Source organism: Trichechus manatus, unplaced genomic scaffold (genome assembly GCF_000243295.1).
Source record: "Trichechus manatus latirostris isolate Lorelei unplaced genomic scaffold, TriManLat1.0 scaffold00016, whole genome shotgun sequence".
Lineage (NCBI taxonomy): Eukaryota > Metazoa > Chordata > Mammalia > Sirenia > Trichechidae > Trichechus > Trichechus manatus.
This window is the reverse complement of record NW_004443952.1, coordinates 10,067,111-10,091,019: the sequence shown is the minus strand read 5'-3', so window position 1 is coordinate 10,091,019 and position 23,909 is coordinate 10,067,111. Positions and strand designations below refer to the sequence as shown.

The window sequence follows — 23,909 nt, the reverse complement described above, 5'->3', positions numbered from 1 at the left end:
CTGGGGAAACTGTAGTCTCATAAAATTGTCTGGATATTGAATTTTGAAATATATATCATACATACTTTAAGAATTCAAGTTTAAGCTATTCTATGACTAAATACAGATCTGTTTCTATAATACCTTGATATCATCTTGTACTCTAAAAAGCGTTTCCCAAATTTCTGGAAGCTTATCAATGATGTCATCTAGGGGTCTTCCTCTCAATAAATCATTCAAAGCTAAACAACTGAAAATAAACAATTTAGTTTCAAACACCTGATCAAGAAAGCTCAATATTCTACTGTGAAACATTTATAACAAACAAGAATATAGGTTCTGCTTTTATTTCTAGTCCCAACCCCCAAGATGGCAATGACTACTCTCTCCTTGATGCCCCAAATATACCACATACACTCATCAAATGTCTGTTTCCCACAACTATAATACAATCCCTTTGAGATGTTACATCATTTTTTATTATACCATTGAGCCCCTAGGATCTAGCACACTGCCAAGCACATAGCAAGCAGTGAATAAATACAAACTGTGTATATGAATCACTGCTACCCTACAAAGTCATAAGCGGATAGAAATAGATCTTGATGTCTACCAATTTCATTCTTACATAAACTAAGATAACTTAAGAAAACCAGTAACCAGAGTTTAAATAGTTAAAGATCACTGCCTAATTCAACCAGAAATATACTTTCCAGTAGTTTTAATTTACTCCTTTCAAAGTATAAAAGTTGGAAATTTGGGGGACAAAAGTCCATTGTACTTGACTAGTGTTAGTTACATTTCCAAAAACGGTACCTGGATTCTCGAACCCGCCACAAATTGCTGGTAAGGTTCTTAACCAAATCTTCAAGAATTTCTTTCAAATATTTATCCACCTAATGAAAGCAAAAGATAAAATTAAAAATGCAAAATCCACCAACAATCAAATCATTCACCTGGTAACCACATGAACCATGTTTCTGTTATTTAGTAGTCTAAACGTCTCTTTAAAAAAAACCCTCAGTCCACAATTTCTCCCTACTTCAATCACTAAAAGCTGACAGCGTGACCACTCTAAAATGCACGCTTGATTGTCTTATTTTCCTCCGTACACGTGAAAAAAGCCCAATCACTTGGGCATGAATACAAAGCCCTCTGTGACTCACCTAACTCCAAAGGTCATTTCCTGCCTCACCGCTATTCCTTGGCACATACTACTCCCTCTAATTCCTTTCCATCCTCCTATTTGCTTGGTTAACTCCTATTTGTCCTTCAAGATTCAAAATCAGGCATCATCTTCTCAGAGAAGACTGGCTTAGGTACTCTCCTCTGTGTTCCCACAGCACCTTCTTAAAGCACATCATACTATACAATAACTGCACTGTTCTGTACATGTATGCCTCATTGAGACTCAAGGGCTGGGACAGTGTCTCACTCATCTTTGTATCCCCAGTACCCTGCATGGTGTGTGAAACATAAATAATAATGATTGTTCAGAATGAAAGACGAGTTTAATTTTTTAAGCCTCTGTTTTGTTTTGATATACACTTATCAACTTGGTAATAGTGACAAACTGACGAAAGCCTTGATTTTTATGCTGATCCAAAGATTCTCAGAACTTATGGCATTTCCACTTTTACTCTTGGACATACGAGAGGTTTTGTTATTCTCACTTACATGTAAGAAAACCAAAACAGAGAGATAAATAATTCACCTAAGATTTAACAGACTTCTTCCTATGTCCACTTTTCTAAACATTCTCCTTAAGTGATCTCACCCACACTTGTGGATTCTCCTTCCACTCAGTGATGACTCACATCTTTAGCCGAGGCCTTTGTCCTGATCTCAGATCTCTAACAGACTGGCCTGTCAGATCTCAACCCACTCATCAGAGGTACCATATGCTCTCCAAGAGCAAATGAAACTCACCAAGCCTTCAAAGCTGAACTCTGTGAAGTATTCCACTGCCATGAACACTCCCAGAATGAAGAGAGCAGAAAGGACCATATCATAGGCAGGACCTTGTAAGACATGGCAAGGCTCACAGAATTTACTCTAAATCAACTGTGAAGCCACTGAAGGATTTTAACCCAAAATGGCACAAACAGTTGCATTTTAAAAACCACTTCTGCTACTATGTGGATAATGAATTAAAGGAAGACACGGAAAGGAGAACGATAATGATGACCTGCTCATCAAGAAAAATAAGGGAAAGAAGAGAGTAGCTTCATGGAATACTTTCGAAACAGAATTCGATATGGATTCAACTGGGAGTAGGGGTGAGGTACAGACAAAAAGCAAGGATGACATCCAGTAATTTGGTTTGGATAAATGAGTGAATGGTGAGGACATGAGGAAAAGAGGGAGAGAAGGTTACTTTAAGTCCAGTTTTTGACCCGTAAAGTTTAAATATCTTGAAACAACATCCAAGCAAAGATGTCAAACAGGAGTAAATATGCAAGTATGGAGCTCAAGACGTGTCTGGGCCAGAAATACATGACTGACAATCTTCACAATAAAAATGACATTTAAGGGGTCTTAAAAGCCTTTGAGCGGCCATCTAAGACACTCCACTGGTCTCATCCCTTCAGGAGCAAGGGAGAATGAAGAGAACAGGGTACAAGGAAAAGATTAGTCCGAAGGACTAATGGAACACAGCTACCAAGGCCTCTACCGGACTGAGTCCGGTACAGCTAGATGGTGCCCGGCTACCACCACGGACTGCTCTGACCAGGATCACAACAGAGGGTTCTGGACAGAACTGGAGAAGGATGTAGAACATAATTCTAACTCACAAAAAAACGACCAGATTTACTGGCCTAAAGGAGACTGGAGAAACCCCGAGACTATGGCCCCCAGATACCCTTTAGCTCAGTGGTGAAGTTATCTCCGAGGTTCAACGTTCAGCCTGGGAGTGGACAGCCCCGTAAAACCAAATGAGACTAATGAGGTACAGTAGTCCAGTGACAAGGGCCAGAAGGCAGAAGGGGACAAGGAAGCTGGTGATAGGGAACCCAAGGTTGAGTAAGGATATTGTTGATGTGTTGTGAGATTGTTAACCATTGTCATAGGACAACATTTGTAGTAATTGTTAAATGAGAAACTATTTTGTTCTGTAAGCCTTCACCTGTAGAAAAAAAAAAAAAAAAAAGTGACATTTAAATACGCCAGAATTAGTGAACTTATCTACTTAAGAGAGAAAGTTGAAAGAGCAAAAATTACTCTGAGGCAAGCCCTGAGAAATCTTAATATCTAAAAGTGGAATAGAATATGAGAAACAGCCAGACAACAGAATACCATATATGGCAACTGCCTGATTCCTTATCTGTCTTCCCAACTAACTGAAGTCTGTGAGGGCAGTAACTATGACTGTTCTCCACTAAATCAATAGTCCCAATCAACATTTGTGTGAATATACTACCATTTTCTTAACCATCCACCCAATGGAAATTTAGATTGTTTCCATTTTTGAGATTTCAATAAATGTAGCCATGAGCATCCAGAAAAGAAGGAAGAAAGGGAGGGAGGGAGATTCATTTAAACAAGTAACAGTATAAAAGTTGAAAGGGAGATAGGCACTGGGTTTAAATCCTGTGTGTCACCTTGGACAAACGATAGTGTTTTTGTTTTTAATAATATTTTATTGTCTTTTAGGTGAAAGTCTACACAAATTAGGCTCCCATTAATCAATTTTTATACAAACTGTTCCATGACATTTTTCACAATGTGTCAGCATTCTCATTATTTCCATTCTGTTTGTTCTGTTTCCATTAATCTAACTTCCCTGCCCCTCCTTACCTTCTCATCCTCACTTTAGGGTAAATGTTGACCGTTTGGTCTCATACAGTTGATTACTTAAGGGAGCACAGTACTCACAGGTGATATTGTTTATTTTATAAGCCAATCTATTATTTGGATAAAAGGTGACCTCCAGGAGTGGCTTCAATTCCGAGTTCAAAGGGTACCATAGGGTGATAGTCTCAGGGGTTCCTCTAGTCTCTATTCAGCCAGTAAGTCTAGACTTTTTTAGGAATTTGAGTTTTGTTCTACATTTTTCTCCCATTCTATCCAGCACCTTCTATTGTGTCTCTCGTCAGACCGGCCAATAGTGGTAGCCAGGCACCATCTAGTTCTTCTGGTCTCAGGCTAGATAAGGCCATGGTTCGTGTGGGCTATTAGTCCTGTGGACTAGTTTCTTCTTTGATTAATTGGTATCCTTCATTCTCTTTTGTTCCGGACAAGGAGAAACCAATAATTCTATCTTAGATGGCCACTCACAAGTTTTTAACATCCCAGATGCTACTCACCAAACTAGGATGTAGAACATTATCTTTATGAACCATGTTATGCCAATTAACTAAGCTGTCCCACTATAAGACTATGGGCCTAAGTCTTTTAACCCAGTAAATCGATCCCTCAAGGTGTTGGATATATCTAGGAAGTCTCCATAAGTCTGTCCCCTACGTGCTTTATTAAATGTATGAATACATATGCAGTACACACAAACATGTAAATACATATGCCTACCAATATACCTATACATGCATGTACTCACACATGCACTCCTATGTGATAGTGTTTTCTTAACACACGAAACCAGTTGCTAGAGAGTCGATTCAGAGTAGAACTGTGCTTCACAGGGTTTCCAATGGCTCATTTTTTGGAAACAGATCACCAGGCCTTTCTTCTGAGATGCCTCTGGGTAGACGCGAACCACCAACCTTTTGGTTAGCAGCTGAGCAAATTAACTGTTTGCACCACCCAGAGACTCCTCAATACACAAGGATTCACAAATACTTGCCGTTGATTTGTCAGTGACCAACGCATTCCAAATACTTGTCATGGCCTGTCGAATACCAAGGTTGGGATCAAACTGGTAACGATAAAGGCGAGGAACTAGCTGAGGCAGAAAAGGAGCCAGCTGCTCTCCAGCTCTGGTAGCAATGATATTAAAACCAAAAGCAGCACCCTAAAATAATAATAAGATGAAGTGACTCTGGTACATCTATCAAAGAAAAATATTAACACATTAAATATATGAGGATCACAAAATTCTCCGAAACTTGCCCCTGAATATAGCCTGATTTAATGGGCGTTGCAGCCTTACTAATCCACAATAGTAGCTGGATAGTGGTCTGGCTGTCTCTAATCAGGCAGAGACGTTTACAAAACACACTCTGTGTCAACTGCCACAGTCCGCCAATGTAGCGCGGTTTGGGGGGGAAAGTAAAAAATAAAAACTGTCTAGTGATACTAACTTACCTTCCTAGAGTTCCACATTGCATGGTGATTCGCTAAATTCATAAATTTATACACCAGATCTGGCTGACTGAGATCACTTGCCAGAGAACAAAGCTCCTTGTAAGTAGAAATGCCCTGGCTTGGATAAAAAAAAGAAAGTATGCAATAATGTATTTCTCTGTCTACAGCCTAATGATACAAATTGACAACATCACCAATATTACTAGGACATGGTTTTTAAAATGACATTTTCACTAATTTTCTAATATTGAGTTATCCCATCATCATGAAGACATAAAATGAGATTAAGAACAATATAAAAGTCACCTAATTCAATTATCAACAGTGCCTGAAGTCCCTTTAGGCTGCTGTTGGCAAATGACTCAAAAATGTCTATCTGTACTCCCAGGTAGGTGGAGCCCTCACCACCTCCTGAGGCAGATCTATTAGAAACTTCTTCCTCACATTGTGTACAAATCTCTCCCATCATCACAAGTCATTTGAAGACACCATCTGTCTTCCCTAAGTCTTTTCTAAACAAGATCACTTCAATCCTTAATCCTGATAACAACTTCTTTTGAGTCCTGTTAACTTTCCTCTGAACAAATATTTACTCAAATACCTCATCATCTGATGTTAGTTATTTTGTGAAAAGTGAGCACTAAAAACTCAACTATGGAAAAAAACACTTCAAACAATAGAAGTGGCAAAAATTCAGTTAACTTTAAAGGGAAAATAAAGATGTTTAAGTGAGCAAACCAGTTTTAAAGCTGAGCAACTGAATTACTTTCAGGAATAGATACAAAAAAAAACATTTTAACATTAATGATTGTTGTAGAAGGAGTCTACAGAGAGAGTAAGAGGAATGGAAACAACGACCGATGTGAGAACAGTGAGCTGTGAGAGAACGTCAATGAGAACAAATAAGGTGACTGCTTTCTAACGTTGCAGACAACACTGAAGCAAGGCTCTGAGCAGAGTGACACCATTGGGGGAGAACTGGAAGAACAGCAAGGCTGACCAAGATGAGGATTCTTAGAGGGAAAGCAACAGCATAAACCACAGTGGAATTACGATTAAAAAAAAAGGGGGGGGGGGCGGTAAAGCTCAAGGAGTTAATGTGAAATGCTGAACTGGTAGATTCAAAATAGTCAGCAGAGTTGCCCCCAGCAGACAACTAGGTGCAGTGGACGCTGAGCTATGCTACCAGATCCCCAACCCAGGACTTAGCTGGCAGGGGTCTGACAGTTCTCAGCCCTGTCAATCTCCCAGAACTGCTCTCTGTCCAAGGTCACATCCTCCCCCAGAGCAGCTCACAATCAGTGGCTAGTCACTGGGGGCGGATATAAAGGTCTGGCCTCATGCCCCAAGGCAGGACAACTCTGAAGAGCCATCCCGCCCCAGCTCCAGAGCTCCTTAAGGAATGAGGGTCCACTGAAGTGTTGGCAGCATCGCAGTTCAGCTCCTCCCTTGGCCACTGACCCTATCCCTGCTTCCTTCATTCCCCGTTAGGTACTGATCCCCAGGGCAAGTCCCAATAAACTTCTAGCATCTGAATCTCCACGTGAGAGACTATTTCCAAAAAAACCCAATCTAAGACACTAGGCTTTTTCCACAGAAGTTATGTTCTTCCACTAACACACATCTTTTCCTAGGAGGGTGGAAATCAACTTCATGGGTGCTCTATTTATCAGACCAAAGTAAAATATTTAAAGATGTCTATAGTAATTGACCGATGGATTTGGCATACTTACCCATCCGGTGTTTTGCCAAGGGTTCCACCCTGAAACACCACTGTCTCTCCAGAAACATCATGTTTAACTCTAAACCAAAACAACAACAAAGAAATTAGTATCAAACTTTTCATACCAGCATTCAGTTAATCAATACAATTCATCTGCAAACCGATAAAATCAAAATCTTAATCTAAGTGTCTACTGTGTGTAAGATACAAAAGTCAACTTATCTTTTCTATCACACTAGGAATTTAGGAAAACTAGGATGAACAAATAGATTTAAAAGAGACCCTCTCCCATAAAATTACACTGAATTAAACGTTGTCACATTAAAAACTATCCTTCCTACAGGCAAAGATGTAAAGCAGCAACCAATTACAAGAACGATTACCCCTTCACATACTCTTCAGTGATCAGATCATGAAGATATGCAAGATTCCTCTCCGCATTTAATTTTCATTTAAAACCAAACAACCAAATACATTGCTGTCGAGTCGATTCCAACTCATAGCAATCTCACAGGACAGAGTAGAACTGCCCCACAGGGTTTCCAAGGAGAGGCTGGTGGATTTGAACTGCTGACCTTTTGGTTAGCAGCTGAGGTCTTAACCACTGCACCACCAGGACTCCAATAATTATGGTATTTTTCTAATCCAGTGTTTTAATTACTGGCGGGTTTCTAAAGTGAACAGTATACACTGCATAATTAAACAGCTATCCACAGCATAACAATCACTGATTTGAACTTTAGAAAAGATGTAGTAAATAGAAAAATGGAAAGTTGAATTTTCCAGAGCATATTCTCAATATGTGCATACACTTTCCCTATGTGTTCAAATCTGAAAATTTCAAGTTCACAGTACCTTTTGCCAGTCATAAGTGTTTCTACAAGTATAGAGACAAGTTCCTGTTGATCTTGTTCATTGCCTAGTTCGTAAACCAACCCAAGGCCTTTTGAGGCAACATCTTGGCTAAGTTCTACCAAAAAGTCAAAACAAATAATATTAGTTTAAGAAAACTTTGTCTATTGGCCAACAAGTCAAAATTTTTAAAAGGTTTAATAATGTCAATGCAAAATGATATCAAAGTAAAGATGAGAAAATAAAATCAATCGGCCTATTTTGTTAAAAATGTACTAAGCCATCTCAGTGAACATGATACCGTATAAGTCACTGTAAATGAGAACTACGTTCACAGAAGATCTAACTCACAAGCCAAGATAAACTGATGGACCTCAGTATACAGTCAGTATACAGTGCACAGTGACAGAACAGCAATCAACTGTAAGCTGTACAAATCACAGAGATCAAACAGCCTCAACAGAATGCAATACATTCACATCCAACTCTTTAAAAATGAAAGGACAGTAAAAGAATGTAAGTCTAAAACAAAGTTACCATTTAAATGTCGAACATACATACATTCACTCTCTCCTGGCTTAAATCACAAAGAGGAAAAGTAACCAGAAGCAGAAGAAAGCTATTACTTAGTAGACATACTAACTTTAAGAAGGCCTCAGCTCCTTTTTTAATGTAAAACTGAAAATCATATTAAAAAAAAAAAAAAAGAATTAGAGAATTCCCAATACCCTAACCAGAAGCTTTGTTTTTTAATCATTAACACGCTTATCATCCTTAATACTAATAAATAAGGTTTAATTTTATTTTAATCACATAACTCAAAAACAGTTTTCTCTGATATTCATTAATACAGATTTCTCAAAACTTAAAATGTAAGCTTAATAAAGTTTAGAAATCAAATATTTACCAACCACTTACCATCATTTTCTGACAGAACTGAAACAAATGCACTCTGAATCTCTTTAAGATGAGACTGAAAAAAGAAAAAAACAACGGCATTATAACACTGAAATAGTAATTCTTTAGAAGAGTAAGAATCTTACTATCAGGATACACAAGACCTATCAAGTCTTGCAATCCGAGGCCGTGACAAACCCTGGTGCTCTCAGGTGGGAAAATATCTTCAAAGGCGGCTCAAATTACGTGAAGGCTGTACCACTGACAGGCAGTCATCTCACCACCCAATCTGACCTTTCCCTAATCTGAGCCTTCGCATCCTTACCACGTCTTCTGACTTTATGCCTTCAGGTTTACAATCATCTTCCAGCCAATACATATCAGGCCACCATCCTTCATTCCTTCATGTACAGCTTATTTCAAAATATCTGCTATTGGTTAATGGCCCTCACCTCAGTACTGGCCCTCACTTCATATGATTTCCTGACTGTCTTTTTATCACAAATACTTCATAAGCGGATTTCAATAGTGCAATCACATTTACAGCATGGCTTACCTTCACTTCTTTATGGGTACTCAGCTTTCTCACAAGGGAAAGTAGCCAGATGCAGGCTGCTTGCCTCACATGTGGGTTGGGGCTGATGATATGTTTATTTAAAATCACGTCCAACACCCATGGGACCACATCATTCACTTTGCCTCCTAGGGAAAAGAAAGATAAGAAACAATTAAAATAATTCCATGTAGTTCCTGAAAAAATTCAATTTAAATCAACATTTACTCAGAGTCCTCACACCCCAGGGATTAAAACTACAACATAAGAGAACACACAATGTGACACGCGGGGATATATACTCACCAAGAGAGCAGGGACCGCGTATTTGGGATGCATACTTACAAATAGGAGAGGGGCACACATTTGGAGACATACAAACTCTTCAAAACTCCATACTCATATATTCAACTGACTCCTAGATATGTCCACGAGGGTACTGGTTCTAGCTATGGGCATGGGGGAGTTGGGAGATTCCAACACTGATGGGAGTGAGGAGGAAAAGCAGACAATGAAGGAACTTTTTCCCTGCACCCACCCTGCCCTTGTTCCACAAACCCGTTTATCTCCCATAATCTCCTCCATCTCAATACTCCATTCTTCCAACTGCTCACAACAAAAACTCTGAAGTCAACCCTGACTCCTCTCACACTTCACATCCAATTCAATAGCAAATCCTGTTGGCACTGCATTGAAAACTCTTTAACCAATCATGTCTCACCATCTCCATGCTATCATCATGGTTCAAGCCACCACCATGTCTCACCTGGGATACTGCAGCAGTCTCCCTAACTGATCTCCTTGCTTTTGTCCTGGCTCCAGTTCAGTCTATTTTCAATACAGCCCTCTTAAAATGGAAGTGAGATTGTGTCTCTCCTCAGCTCACAATCCTACAATTGCTTTCTATAGAAGGCCTCACAATGGCCTACAAGGTTCCACGTAATCCAGCCTCATCTCATATGACCTCATCTTACTCCTCCCCTACTCACTCACTCTACTCCAGCCAAATTGACCTAAAACATACTCAAGTCTCAGGGCCTTTGCACTTGCTTCAGCCTCTGCCTGGAACACTCTTCCCCAAGAATTCCAACCAGCTTACTCCCTCACCCATTCAAGTCTTTCCTTTAACATCACCTTCCTGAGAAGAGCTGCCCTCAGCATTCTATTAATAACTACCATCCAAATATGACCTATTCCCTTTTCTGTGCTTTACTTTTCTACATAGCACTTGTTACCATTTAACAAGCTGCATATTGCCCCATGCTTATTTTGCCTCTGGCCTGTCTCTCCCACTGAAGTGTAAGCTCCATAACAGCAAGATTTTTACTGTTTTGGTCATTCCTGTATCACCAGCACCCAGAACCATGCCTGGCTCATATTAAGCACTTAATAAATATATCCTAAATTGATTTATAAATTAGTCTTCTGTGGCAATGAAAAACAGTTTCACAGGTAGACAACTAAATTTGTTTCCAGAGGAAATAAAATCAAGCTGCCAAAAGTATCTTAGGAAAACACTATTTTAGAGAACACAACATTGCAGATTTATCACTAACTGAGACGGAAAAGATGAGACAAAACATATTTTAATCATTTGTAAAATGAAAATGAAAATGAAAATAACCACTCCCCTGAACACTGAGACTGTCCACTCTTCCCCCTAATTAAGTACACCTTTACATCTAAAACCTGAGCCCTCCTGCAAACACTTCTCAACTTTCCTTCTTGGTTTCCCCTTAAGGCTCCTCTCTTTTCAGTTTTCATTAACTGTGATTATCTCCCTAGGCTCAGCCTGGAACTTTTTCTCTTCTCTGTCTTCATTAGGTTTGGGTAACTCAGTAGAAATGATATCATCATTAATCACGATAGAGAATGAAGAGAGAACCATTTTAGGGAATAAAGAAGACCAACAATTTAGAGGGTAAGGAAGAAACCCAGGAAAACCGTCTGGCAGAAACAAAGAAAAAAAAGTTCTAAGAAAGTACTGGGATATGTTAAAGGCTTGGAAGAACATGTGATCCAGTAATTGGACCAAAAAGAAAGAAAGATATGCCTCAACTTTAGATGAGAATACACCAATCCCCATCTAAAGAGCACGTGTGCAAAGTAAATCCATAGCTAACTCCCTGTTTGCTTGTCAAAGAAATTTAAAAAGCTCTTGCTAATTTCATGGTCAATCTCCTTTAATCAACTATTTTTCTTGACTGAACCAAGTTGATAAGACAGACATAAATATCTGAAAAAGTTAAAAATTGTACGCATGTGTGTATGCTTCCAATGTGATGAAGAGAATGGAAAAGAGTTACTTGATGATTATAAATTGATTAGCTGAATGTTTGGTACCGGTGGGGGCAGTGTATTCTTCTTCAGTCACTAGCCAGGCATCTCGAGCAGCCACAGAACTAGTTCCTATTGCAGCACTGGTGATGGCTTCACCTATAGTGAACTGAAGTTCTATTTGCTTGGCCTGCAACAAAGGAAACAAAAGCCATGAATGAAAAAGAACATGCCCTCAAAACATCCATTTCTACAGAAAGTCTGCTTAATGTCTTACTTATGAGAATACTGTGTTTTTCATTCCTTTGTCTGGGTTGCTTTCAGCTACTTTGGTGGTCCTCAATTACAGGGGTGAGTGAGGAAGTAGAGAATTTAATAATAACTTGAATATATTTCTCCAAGCTCATGTTGCACTCCTCGTCCTCAATGGAGAACCACTAAGCAGTGATATTTAGTCTTTGGAAGCAAGATACTGTTCACTTAGGATGAAAGGGCATGGACTTTGAAGCCATGCAGATTTCAGTTCAAATTCTAGCTCTGTCTCTTACCAGGGTACATACAGTAAGTCCCTGAGTTATGAACATCCAACTTACAGACAACTCGTACTTGCCCTTTAATATTATGTAAATTTGCCCTCGCTTCGAAACGACTGACCAACCCCAACTCACAATAAATTCTTCATCTCAATCACCTTCACTTGCTGCATGTGCAGCTTTTAAATTACTGAAAAGGCTTTGAGCCTTTTCTTGCACTAAAACTAAAAACCAAACCCACTGCCTTCAAGTCCATTCCTACTCATAGCAACCCTATAGGACAGAGTAGAACTATTGCATAGGGTTTCCAAGGCTATAAATCTTTATGGAAGGAGACTGCCACATCTTTCCCCTGTAGAGTGGCTGGTGGGTTCAAACCACTGACCTTTCTTTGGATAGCAGCCAACCAGGGCTCCTTCTTGCACTAACCAAATCAAAATACCCATTGTCCTTAAGTCAATTTCAACTCATAGTGACCCTACAGCAATCCTATAGGACAGAGCAGAACTGCCCCATAGTGTTTCCAAGGAGCAGCTGGTGGAGTCAAACTGCTGAGCTTTTGGTTAGCAGCTATAGCTCTTAACCACTGTGCCACCAGGGCTCCTCTTACACTAAAGTAAGGCTAAACAGAACCATATGCATCTGTTCCAACTTACTTATAAATTCAACTTAAAGACAGTTAGGAACGGATTTCATTTGTAACCCAGGGACTTCCTGTACTCTTTTTCAAACTTCTCTGAGCCTCAATTTCTTCATTTTTAAAATGAGTATAACACCATCACCACCCTATCAGGCTGCGGTGAGGATTAAATGAAGTTAATGTACATAAAGTTTATAGTGTAATGCCTGATTTGCATAACTGCACAATAAATAGTAGCCATTATAATTTATTAACATCTCCTCTTTGCCCTCTAAAATTCCACATCTGCAAGTTACTCTCAAATAGCTTAGGGGGAAAACAAAAAAATCAAGAGAGAATGACAAAGCAAATTTGGTAAAATGTTAACTACTGGAAAATCTAGACAAACGGTATATAGGACATCTTTATATTATTCTGAAAACTCTGTAAATTTGAAATTGTTTCTAAAATTACACATTAAAAAAATCCTATACAGTACATACTCAAAGTTTTTAACAATTTGATTTAGAAATTTCAACACCCTTCTCATGTATGAATCACTGACCCAATGCTGAATTGGACCTATATAGTTCCCTTTGATATTTTTCTGTTTACTGTGGATTAGAACAATCTAAGAATAAAAAAAAGAATGAAGAGTGGAACACATATGAGGAACATGAGAATACTGATCTTTCTGGAGAATTTTACAAAACACACAGATAAATTTGGCCATTCCTATGTTCAATCTACTAAGTGTTCTAGTCTTGATGAGCTGTCAAGTGTTAATATGAAACGCTCCCAAGTCCAATGGAAAAAGATTTATAGGTTTTGTGCCACTCTTTAGTCCCACAACTTCCTGGTCAAAAGCTTCTCTTGGTGACTCTAAGCTGAGAAAAGGTATTTATTTCAACACAGAGATCGTATATTAAGCATTCACTTTACTTGCCTGTTTTTACCCGTTTCCTATTGTTAATAACACAGTTGACATTAAACACAAAAACAATAATTTACATTTATAGATGATATGCTATCTAGATTTTGCTTTATAATATTCCAGAAAAAAATAAGGGGTCAACAGATAAAATAAGATTAGGCAAATGGGGAGTCATTATATTATTATTCTCTCTACTTTTGTTTATGTTTGAAATTTTCCATAATAAAAGGTTAAAATAAACTAAAAAAAAAACACTTTAGAACTTTATCCCAGTTGACTGTTTTTCCAGCTTTTCATGTATTTGATATTTCTAAACTCTTAAGACAATGATTTCGATAGCAAGGATCCAGACAAACCTTCATTTATTTAAACAAAACTAGAAGAAATCCATGTCTCTCATGAATTTAAAAAAAGAGAAAAGATGAAAAAGCAGACATCATAAGCTTTTCCCCAAGTGGTTACAATGTCAGTGACATCCAGTGAGGACCTGGTATGGATTTAAGTCAAAGTCAAATATTTCACTTTAAAAACACTGAATTAAGAATCCCAGTCTTAAAAGCCTGTGAGCAGCCATCTAAGATACTCCACTGGTCTCATTCCTTCGGGAGCAAGGGAGAATGAAGAGAACAGGATACAAGGAAAAGATCAGTTCAAAGGACTAATGGACCACAGCTACCAAGGCCTCCACCAGACTGAGTCCAGTATAGCTAGATGGTGCCCGGCTACCACCACTGACTGCTCTGACCAGGATCACAACAGAGGGTTCTGGACAGAGCTGGAGAAGGATGTAGAACAAAATTCTAACTCACAAAAAAACGACCAGATTTACTGGCCTAAAGGAGACTGGAGAAACCCCGAGACTCTGGCCCCCAGACACCCTTTTAGCTCAGTGGCAAAGTCATTTCCAAGGTTCACCGTTCAGCCGGGGAATGGACAGCCCCATAAAGCCAAATAGGACTAATGAGGCACAGCAGTCCAGGGACAAGGGCCAGAAGGCAGAAGGGGACAGGAAAGCTGGTGATAGGGAACCCAAGGTTGAGTAAGGAGAGTGTTGATGTGTTTGTGAGGTTGTTAACCATTGTCATAGGGCAACATTTGTAGTAACTGTTAAATGAGAAACTATTTTGTTCTGTAAGCCTTCATCTAAAGTGAGAATAGCAGCACAATTGGAAGAGCGTAGTCGATGTCAGTGAACTGTGCATGTAGAAATTTTTGAAATGGTATACCTTTGGCTATGTATATTTTCACCAAAAAAAAAAAGGTCGAGAAGGGAGAGGGTTGACATGTTGTGAGGCTGTTAACCAATGTCATAAAACAATATGTGTACTACCGTTTCATGAGAAACTATTTGTTCTGTAAGCCTTCACCTGAAGCACAATTAAAAAAAAAAAAAGAATCCCAAGAGCTGAATTCTAGTAGCAGCTCCATCACTCAGCTGCCTCAGTCCTCAGCCCCACCCTCCTCTCTCCCACTCTTCAAGGCCCAGCAAAAACATCTCCAAAAAACCTCCACTAATTCTTCAAGGCAAAATTAATCACATCGTCCTTTTTGATTCCACTGCCTTACATGCACACCAATATTTACTGAAGTCCTACCATTGCCAAGCACACTGCTAGGCTCCTTTGTTATAATGGTGAGCAAAACAGACTCTGCCTTCAGTCTAGTGGGCAATTGGAAACTGTGATAGATGCTGTGAAGAGAAAGTATGGGGAGTCATGAGAGCACACACAGCTAAAGAATCTAATCTAGTCTTCAGGTCAGGGAAGGGTTTTCAAGAAAGCAACAACCTGAGAAGGAAGGAAGTATGGGGCTTTCAAAAACTCAGAGCAAAAAAGGCCAAAGAGACTGGTGTATAAAACGTGAGTGACACGAATCAAAGCTAGAGTAAGCAAGGGCCAAAACAGGCTGTGCTAACATACTTGTCTACTTACAGGTCCTTTCCACTACACTGGGCATCTAGAGGACAGAAGCCAAGTGATCAGACACAAGAGCCACTAGAGTCCCAGCACCCATTCCCTACATCTGCCTGACAAAGTAGGTTTCCCCTTCTAGCCATACTGTACCATGTGTTACTCAAAACTTATAAGAAACAGACTTCCACACCTAGGTAATATAGTCAATGCCATGCCTAGGACAGTGACCAGGCCAGGGGAGACAGTAAGTACCCTGCTGAATAAACGAGCAAAAGTTCAGTTTAAAATCTCACAGCATGCAAAAATTCCACAAAAAAAATGCCTTTTTTGTTTTAATGATTAACAATCAGATAGCAATATAAATACCTCCACAGAATCCATCAGACCTTGCAAGAGGAGTTTCTGATGAGGAAACTCTCCATCCCCAACTGGAAAATACCCCAGTGTTTGGATTGCTCGTTCTTTCATCTGGAAGAACACAGAGAATTTTTACAGTCAACATAGTATGTAACAGCTTTACCCCAGAACAGTGTTTCCAAAAATGAAATGGCAAGGAGGGGTAGTGTTTTCTAACTAGTGCACCAATGCTTAAGCTTTTATAAAAATATGCAATTTTACAGTATCTGCCTTAAGGCACTGGAGGTTTAAAAAAAAAACAACCCATAAAACTGAGTCCATTAAGGATACAGTCGCAGAAGAAGAAAGTAAGCCTGTAACTAAGCTTGTTATCCTTCAAACCATAACAGTCAGGGATGTGGGTTCTAGGCCCAGGGGCCTGGGATCAAATCATTGCTCTGCCATTTAACTAGCCTTTACAGGTGTGTGACCTTAGGCAAGTTACTACTTCACCTCTCTGTGACTCTCTTTTCTCTACTGGAAAACAGAAATAACAACTACTTCATTAGACTTTTTGGAGGATTCAATTAACGTATGTATGTTAAGCACTTACAATACTGCTTGGCACATTACAAGCACTCATCAGTGGTTAGTAATGATTAATCAGTAATAGCTAATAAAAATTACACTGTGTGATCTTTTCAGTTTTAATCAATAGCTAGGCCAAGGATAAGATATTGAACTTGTAGTAAATGATTTTTCTGCTAATTAAATCATCTTATGCTTCATGGCTAAGGTGCTTAATTACAAAGAATGTTTTAAAGTCTATGAAAACACTTATCTAAAACTAAAAAGCTGGAAATGTCCTTTCCCTCGCAGAGTACTCACACTGCTTACCAATACCCAGATTTCTTAAAACCAATCTAGCTGCAGGAGGTAAGATTTACATTTAGTCTGAAATTACAAAATCAATCTTAAGACTATTTAACACTTTATTATCCACCTAATATGGTGAATGACAGAAGAATTCCCTGCTGTTTTTAATACCTTATCCTAATATTAAGAAAACAGTATAGGGCCTAAATTGGAATTGCTCCGTCAAACGGTACACATACTTAGGTGTGCACAAATCACCCCTATCCCAAAACTATCCAGTCCATCTATCCTCAGTATGATTTGGTTTCGCTCATTTACATATCTCCGAATAGAGAGAGAGAATTCTAGAAGGGAAGAAAAAAAGAAAGGGACTTGCCTTGTTTGTTTCTTTGCTGGAGGGTATTCTATTTAGTAAGCTTTCTACAAGACGCAATTTGGTAAAGCCAGATCCCTCGCTGGGGATTGGGAGTGGACCATTTCTGCCAATTTCACCCAGGGCTGTGCAGGCAGCAATTGCCAGGATGGGCGATGTACTGTCCAAAAATGAGCCTATGAACGCATTCAGACAAAACAGAAAATAACATACTACTACCCGCATGACTCAAAGCACCAACAATGCACTCAAGATTTTTTTGAAGACAGCAAAATAAAATCAAAGTCTATGATATCTTCTAGTTGTTAACTTGTTAACATTTATTCAGCAATAAAACACCATGGCCACAGGGCATAGAGGAGTGTCCTTTTAACATTTAATTCTTTTTTTCCATAACAGAATCATCTCTGTTATACAGAAACATATAGGGGGAAAGTACAGAAAAAAGTTGAGCACTCTCACTGTTATTAAAAATGCAGAATACATTTGGCATTAAGTAAGCTTTTGAGGAAAATCTTGCGTTTTTAAATGCAATGCTATAAAAATGCTATATTAAATTTTAACGTAACTCTAAAACTGCAACACCCAAGTCAGCATGAAGTCATGAATTACCTATTGTTTCTGTGGCACTCTGAATGAGTTCCTCTTGTTCAGGCAGAAAACTAGCACTTGTCTCCAGGTCTTGTTGCTCTGCCATTCTCATTTTCTTTTTAGCCAAATATCTTCCCACTGTGAATCCCAATGCAAGCAAGGATCCATGCTGTACCTCTGGGCTCTGAATTTAACAACACAATAACATATGTGTCTGTCTCTCTCTCGCACGCCAAGAATACAATGAACTACAAATACTGCAGAAAGGAGGTATATGCTGTTGCCTATACTTGGAGTTTTGGAAAAATGAAACACAATGACATTTGGAAAATGCATATTTTAGCCAAATTTTCTATCTACAATAAAAACATTAATAGCTGTTCTTTAAAAAAAAAAAAAGAACACAATGAAAGAACGTTTATTACATCATCATCTCTCCAGTAAAACACAAGGCCAAAGAACAAAGTGGTCACTGGATTCTAATGAACCAGGCTTAGAGAACAAGGGAAACCCAGAGCTTCTAAGACAGAGAATTCCAAGAAGTTAAGCTGATTCTTGATTCACCTGAAGATTTAGATCTCAACAGCTTATTTTCTGACAGACACAATGATAGGCAGTAGTGCATGTGAAAAAGGAACTAACATTTCTGAGCGCCAGGCAGTACTAGGGATTCTCAGGTATTTACTCACCACTGTATACCCAACACTAGAAGACACTCAAATTTGCTGACTAGAATGACTGAACTGATGTATTATCTACCTCATTTAACCTTTACAATAATATAAAAGTGAGGAATGTGTAAGTTCACTTTATAAATGCAAACACAAAAGCTAAAAATAGGTTAGACATTTTTGTAAAACCCCACTATCTCCCACAAGAAAGAATGAAGACAAAACTGATAACATACATGATTGTCTTTTGTAGTCTTTATAAGCTGCTCTATCATTGACTTCAACTCATTTCCCGACACCGTAGATACCACCACAGAATAAAATAATGCTGCCAGTTCACGCATCTCTTCTTTACTGCTATTCATCAGACTCTGAGAGGTGTAGAAAAAGAAATATATACATGACATTATCTTCCTGCTGCAAAACATGTGACGTGATATATATAATAACCATCTCCCTGCTGATAACATCTAACATTTAAAACTAAAAGAATAAATGATACATTATAATGTTCAATCTACTGGCATCCATGAGAAAAGACCACAAGTATTAGTTCAGAGCAAAATAGAAGTCCAATTATATACCAAAATCTTGGGTGTCTTTACATCAAAGATACAAAAATACAAAACAGGTAGAATTAACACACAGGTGCTCTAAAACGGAGGTCAGTAAATTTTTTCAGTAAAGGGCCAGATCAGTTAATATTTTAAGCTTTGCGGGCCACAGGGTCTCTGTTACAACTACTCAACTCTGCCACTGAGATGCGAAAGCAACCACAGACTATGTGTGAACGAATGGTGTGGCTGTGTTCTAGTGAAACTTTACATACAGACACTATAATTTTCACATGACATGAAATGTTGTTCTTCTTTTCATTTTTTTTTCCCAATCATTTAAAAATGTAAAAACTATTCTTAGCTCGAAGGCCATACAAAAACAGGAGGCAATCCAGTTTTAGCCCATGGGATGTAGTTTGTCAACCCCTGATCTAAACGATCAAAACTCAAAAATTAAAAGATCATTTTAAAACCACAAATATTCAGAATAAAAAACCTTTTTAAACTAGACACAATTTTCTAAGACCAGAAAAAATTTACAGAAAAGCACAAAACATGCACCTCTTGGAAAATTACATTCATGCTTTCAAACTTAACAAGACAATCTGCAAATTTTATCATAATTCAAGCTTCGCTTTCCAAAATAACTGCATTATACAGCACAAGAGGTATACAAAACTTTATAGGCCATATTTGTACTAAAAAATTATTCACTGTTCATCTGAGATTCAAATTTAACTGAGCATCTTACATTTTTATTTGCTAAATCAGGCAACCCTACTTGTGTGACTATGGAACAAGAACAAATGACTGGTGGGCACGTAAATTGGTACAACCCATATGCAGGGTGTGGCACTATCTATCAAAATTACAAAAGCACATGCCCTCTGACTCAGTAATTCCACTTCCAGGGAATGCATCTAAAATATGCACTTTCTTGTATATAAAAGGATGGGCTATTCATTACAGCAGACTGGAAGTAACCTAAATGACCATCAGTAAGGATCTAGAATAAACGTGGTACATTTGTACAATGGAAAATGCTGACACTGTTAAAAGAATGAACATGCTCTTTCTGCAGTTATATAGAAAGGGTTTCCAGTCCCACTGTTAAGAGAAAGAAGGTAACAAAACAATATGAATAATATGCTGCCTTTTGTGTAAAAGAAGGGAGAAAAATAATGTATATTTTTATTTGTGTGTATATGTACAAGCAAACTCTAGAAGGTACATCATATATAAATAAGTGATAACTTATGTATGTTTATCAGAGGTGGAAGAAAAGGGGGCAGGAGGCTGGGGGAATTTGGGTAGATGGGAGACAGTAATGGAAACGAGCCATCTGACATATTTTTAAATATGCATATCTATTATTTATAATTTAAAAAATTTTTAAAGAAGAAAAACAATTATTTTTTACTCATATGACTCTCAATTTATTTCCCACTCCGCCCAGGTGGACCAATGAAATATACTGAAATATATTTTTCCCAGGAAGTGTTTGATGATGAAGCAGTTTTTAAGATAGCCTAAAGGCAGAAAAGGTCATAGGGACACTGGTAGAAAAAAGAAATCATGAGATTTAAGTTTGAAATATACAGACTCAAAGAGAAATATAAACTATCTGTTTGGGATCAAACTGACAACAGCAACTTGAAAGACTGGATAGGAAGTTGGGCACAGTGAATTTATGTGAATGTGAGAGGACAACTCAGAAAAGAAGAGTGAGAACAGTTACACAATCCAAAGAATGTAAACAGTGTCACTAAATTGTACAGGTAAGAAACTGCTGAAAAAAATAAACACATACATCAATGTCACTGAACTGTACATGTAGAAACGGTTGAATGGTATATGTTTTGCTATGTATATTCTCAATAACAAAATAAAATTTTAAAAAATAAATTAAAAAAAGAAAAGAAATATACATGCACAGGACACACCTTTATCCATTCTGTTTTGTCTACAAATTTGGTAGCCAGCTTTTCTGGATACACTGAAACAGCTTCCAACAGACAGTACATGACTGGCAAACCTAAATAAGAATTCAGAATCCTGTTAAATTTTAAGTAATGAGCATACAAAGATCAATAAATTCCTTTAAAGTATAAGAGCTGCTGCTTTAGGAGGTCCTCCCTCAGTTCAACAAAAAATTACAAACTCCAAATACAGTATGTGATTCAATACAGTAAATTTACACTAAAACCCGCTGCCATCAAATCAATTCCGACTCATAGGGACCCTCTGGGACAGAGCAGAACTGCCCCCATAGGGTTTCCAAGGAACAGCTGGTAGATTCAAACTGCCAACCTTTTGGTTAGTAGCCGACCTACAAAAAGAAGGGATGTCCTGTCCTCCATGCCCATTTCCAAAGTAAAAATTTATTATCTATTGTTAACATTTCTTTCTAAAAAGAGAAATAGTAAATCAAGGATGAATCAGGTAAGTTTAGAAAAGAAATAATGACTAATGTTTAGTTACAGTAGTGAAGAGAGAATAATTTTGCTATAAATTTACAGATGAGTTTAAAATTAGATTTTTTTGGCTTAAGTGCTTTAATATCTTTTCTTGACCTCAAGACTTCCTACCTCCAACACCTGCTAACAGCTGCTGAAGTAGGCCGATGTAGATCTGAACAGGGTTGGTCTCCCCACTCTTGGAAGAAGATGACGAGGATGTTGCCTGGCTCCCTGACATTAAAGTCCGTATATAACGTCCAATGGCTGGGGCGTGATCTTGCATATCAGCCAAACTCTGAGAGGTGGGCACCACTCCTGCGCTGTGAGCCAGGCACATGCGCAAGTACAGAACTATCTAAAAACAAAAGGAAGAGGAATACCAGTTAACCTGTTCTAATAGTCAATGTGGGAGGCTATTCAAGGTGACAGTTTCTAAGTTTTCATTTCCCCACCCTCCTTCACAAAGCTATTCAACCATTCTCACAGAATCTAGTAAACAGGACTCAGTAAGTTAACTGATATTACCAAACTGGAGTAAAATTTACGTAACAAGCTTTCATAAACCCAGAGTGTTTTTTTTTTCTTTTAATGGAGTTAAAATGCAAACTCAACTTCTAGTGTCTGAAAATTACAATAAAAATCTTTATTTTTAAAAAGCAACATATATAAAAGTGCCTGGGCAGAAACCTCAGGCAAATGACCTATTCCTGGGGAAGAAAGTTCTAGCTGTGTTTAATCTCCACTGATATAATAATTTGAGAAAATGGGTTCAAATCATCTACAAGAGAATAGATACAACACCATAAAAACCTCTGAGATAAACTAGCTACTAAGGAGCCTCTGGAAATGCTCTCCTTGAGACCTAAAGTAAGACAGGCTGCATTTCACTGTACTGTTACTCACTCTGAACAAGATTACCTCTTGTAATTTAATTAACATAGTAATGGCCAAAAAAATAGAATTTCCCTTAGTAATTGTGATAAATTATTCCTCTCCAACCTTCAAAACTTTGTTGTTGTTATTGTTCTTGTTGTTAGCCGTCATCGAGCTGATTCTAACTCACAGCGATCCCGTGTGTGCAGAGTAGAACTACACTCCACAGGGTTTGCAAATCTGTGACCCTTCATAAGCACATCACCAGGCCTCACTTTTGAGGTGCCTCTGGGAGGGTCTGAACTGCCAACCTTTCAGTTAGTAGTTAAGCACTTAACCATTTGCACCACCTAGGGACCTTCAAAACTAGATAACCCAAATAACCTCCACAGTATGTTGGCTTTAAAAACTCAAATCTAATTTGCTATAAAATCCCAAAAGTAACCAATACAGAACATCCAGTTCTTTCACAATGGGATCGATCTATCTGTCTGTCTATAGGTAAATACGTTTCCACTACAATCTATTAGCCTCACTGAGATAAACTTATATTTATATACTCTGATACCAATTTGCAATAATTGGTAATGATTAATTGATAATAATTAATTAATACCAAATATCTTTTTTTTTTTTTTTAAATAAACAGTTTGGTGACTAACAATGACATTGCAATATAGGTTTATCTAGATCACAAAAAAGTCACAGCCATCTCTTTGAGTGCAGCTTTATCTTTCAGAGCTTTAAGGGAAAGCAAAATAGAAATAAATTAACATCCTACCTCTCCAAAGGCTGCTGGGTTAAATGGAAGGACAGTGGTCCCAGTCATGTACTTGGCTGGAGTTTTCATTCGATGGGAAGCCTAACAAAAATGAGCCCAAAACAAACAAAATTACTGAAAAATGGAGCTTCATCAGCTCAAAAATAACTATCTAGCTACATTATTTTCTAAAGTTTGCTTCTGTTTTTTTCTTTTCAAAACATTTTCCCACTAATCACGTCAATCTTACATGTCCCACAAACTCTCAAACCCTCAATTACTGGTGTGTTGACTTTTTCCCCACGTCTTTACTGGCTTGGTTAAAAATAAATAAATAAACTTCAGACATCTACTGACACACTCACCCCAGGCCACTGCATGCCAGTAATGTTCATTAATAATGGGGTGAGAGGAAAATGTGAACACAGAAGCATCTTCTGACTCCAAATACACCTGTGCTACAGAGAAGAGAATCACAAGCACTACATAACAACCTCCAACTCCCTTAACGTCTCTAACTAGCAAAAGCCATACCACAAGTAGAGGCAGAAGGTGGTTTAAGGTATCCTCCAGCATACTCAAAGAAACATTGACGTAAAAAGTGGGACAGGGTCAGGGCTGGGGTCATTCTACCAGTATTCTCTGATCTACCAGCAGAGAACACTGCAAAAACAGGACGTCTGCAAAAAGCGTAATGTTCTCTTATCACAATGGAAGAAACCTGCACTGCTCCTGAGGCACCCTTAAAGTTATGCAACCTAAGTAGAGCCCTTAAAAATAAAAAGGAGATGAATTTTTAAGCATGTCTACCAAGGGAAAGAATGTTAAACACAGGCAAAATGCTAAAGAGCATGAAGAGGATTTTAAGTAA

At 38.2% G+C, this 23,909-nt stretch overlaps 1 protein-coding gene across 7 annotated transcripts in view; it reads right to left on the bottom strand.

Annotated features, from left to right (window-relative positions):
• The window catches only part of ECPAS (Ecm29 proteasome adaptor and scaffold), a 99,560-nt gene that overhangs the window by 19,422 nt on the left and 56,229 nt on the right, over positions 1-23,909 (bottom strand). For all 7 annotated transcript variants that reach the window (XM_023727398.1, XM_004372168.2, XM_023727400.1 and 4 more), the window contains 16 exons: positions 23,060-23,140; positions 21,535-21,760; positions 20,890-20,981; positions 18,626-18,760; positions 17,740-17,902; positions 17,131-17,303; positions 15,909-16,010; positions 11,610-11,733; positions 9,270-9,415; positions 8,735-8,789; positions 7,820-7,934; positions 6,975-7,043; positions 5,242-5,359; positions 4,781-4,948; positions 796-875; positions 124-229 (listed from right to left, as the gene is read on the bottom strand). In XM_023727398.1, the coding sequence (XP_023583166.1) occupies positions 124-229; positions 796-875; positions 4,781-4,948; positions 5,242-5,359; positions 6,975-7,043; positions 7,820-7,934; positions 8,735-8,789; positions 9,270-9,415; positions 11,610-11,733; positions 15,909-16,010; positions 17,131-17,303; positions 17,740-17,902; positions 18,626-18,760; positions 20,890-20,981; positions 21,535-21,760; positions 23,060-23,140 (1,953 nt within the window). The remainder of the gene's footprint in view (positions 1-123; positions 230-795; positions 876-4,780; positions 4,949-5,241; positions 5,360-6,974; positions 7,044-7,819; positions 7,935-8,734; positions 8,790-9,269; positions 9,416-11,609; positions 11,734-15,908; positions 16,011-17,130; positions 17,304-17,739; positions 17,903-18,625; positions 18,761-20,889; positions 20,982-21,534; positions 21,761-23,059; positions 23,141-23,909) is intronic.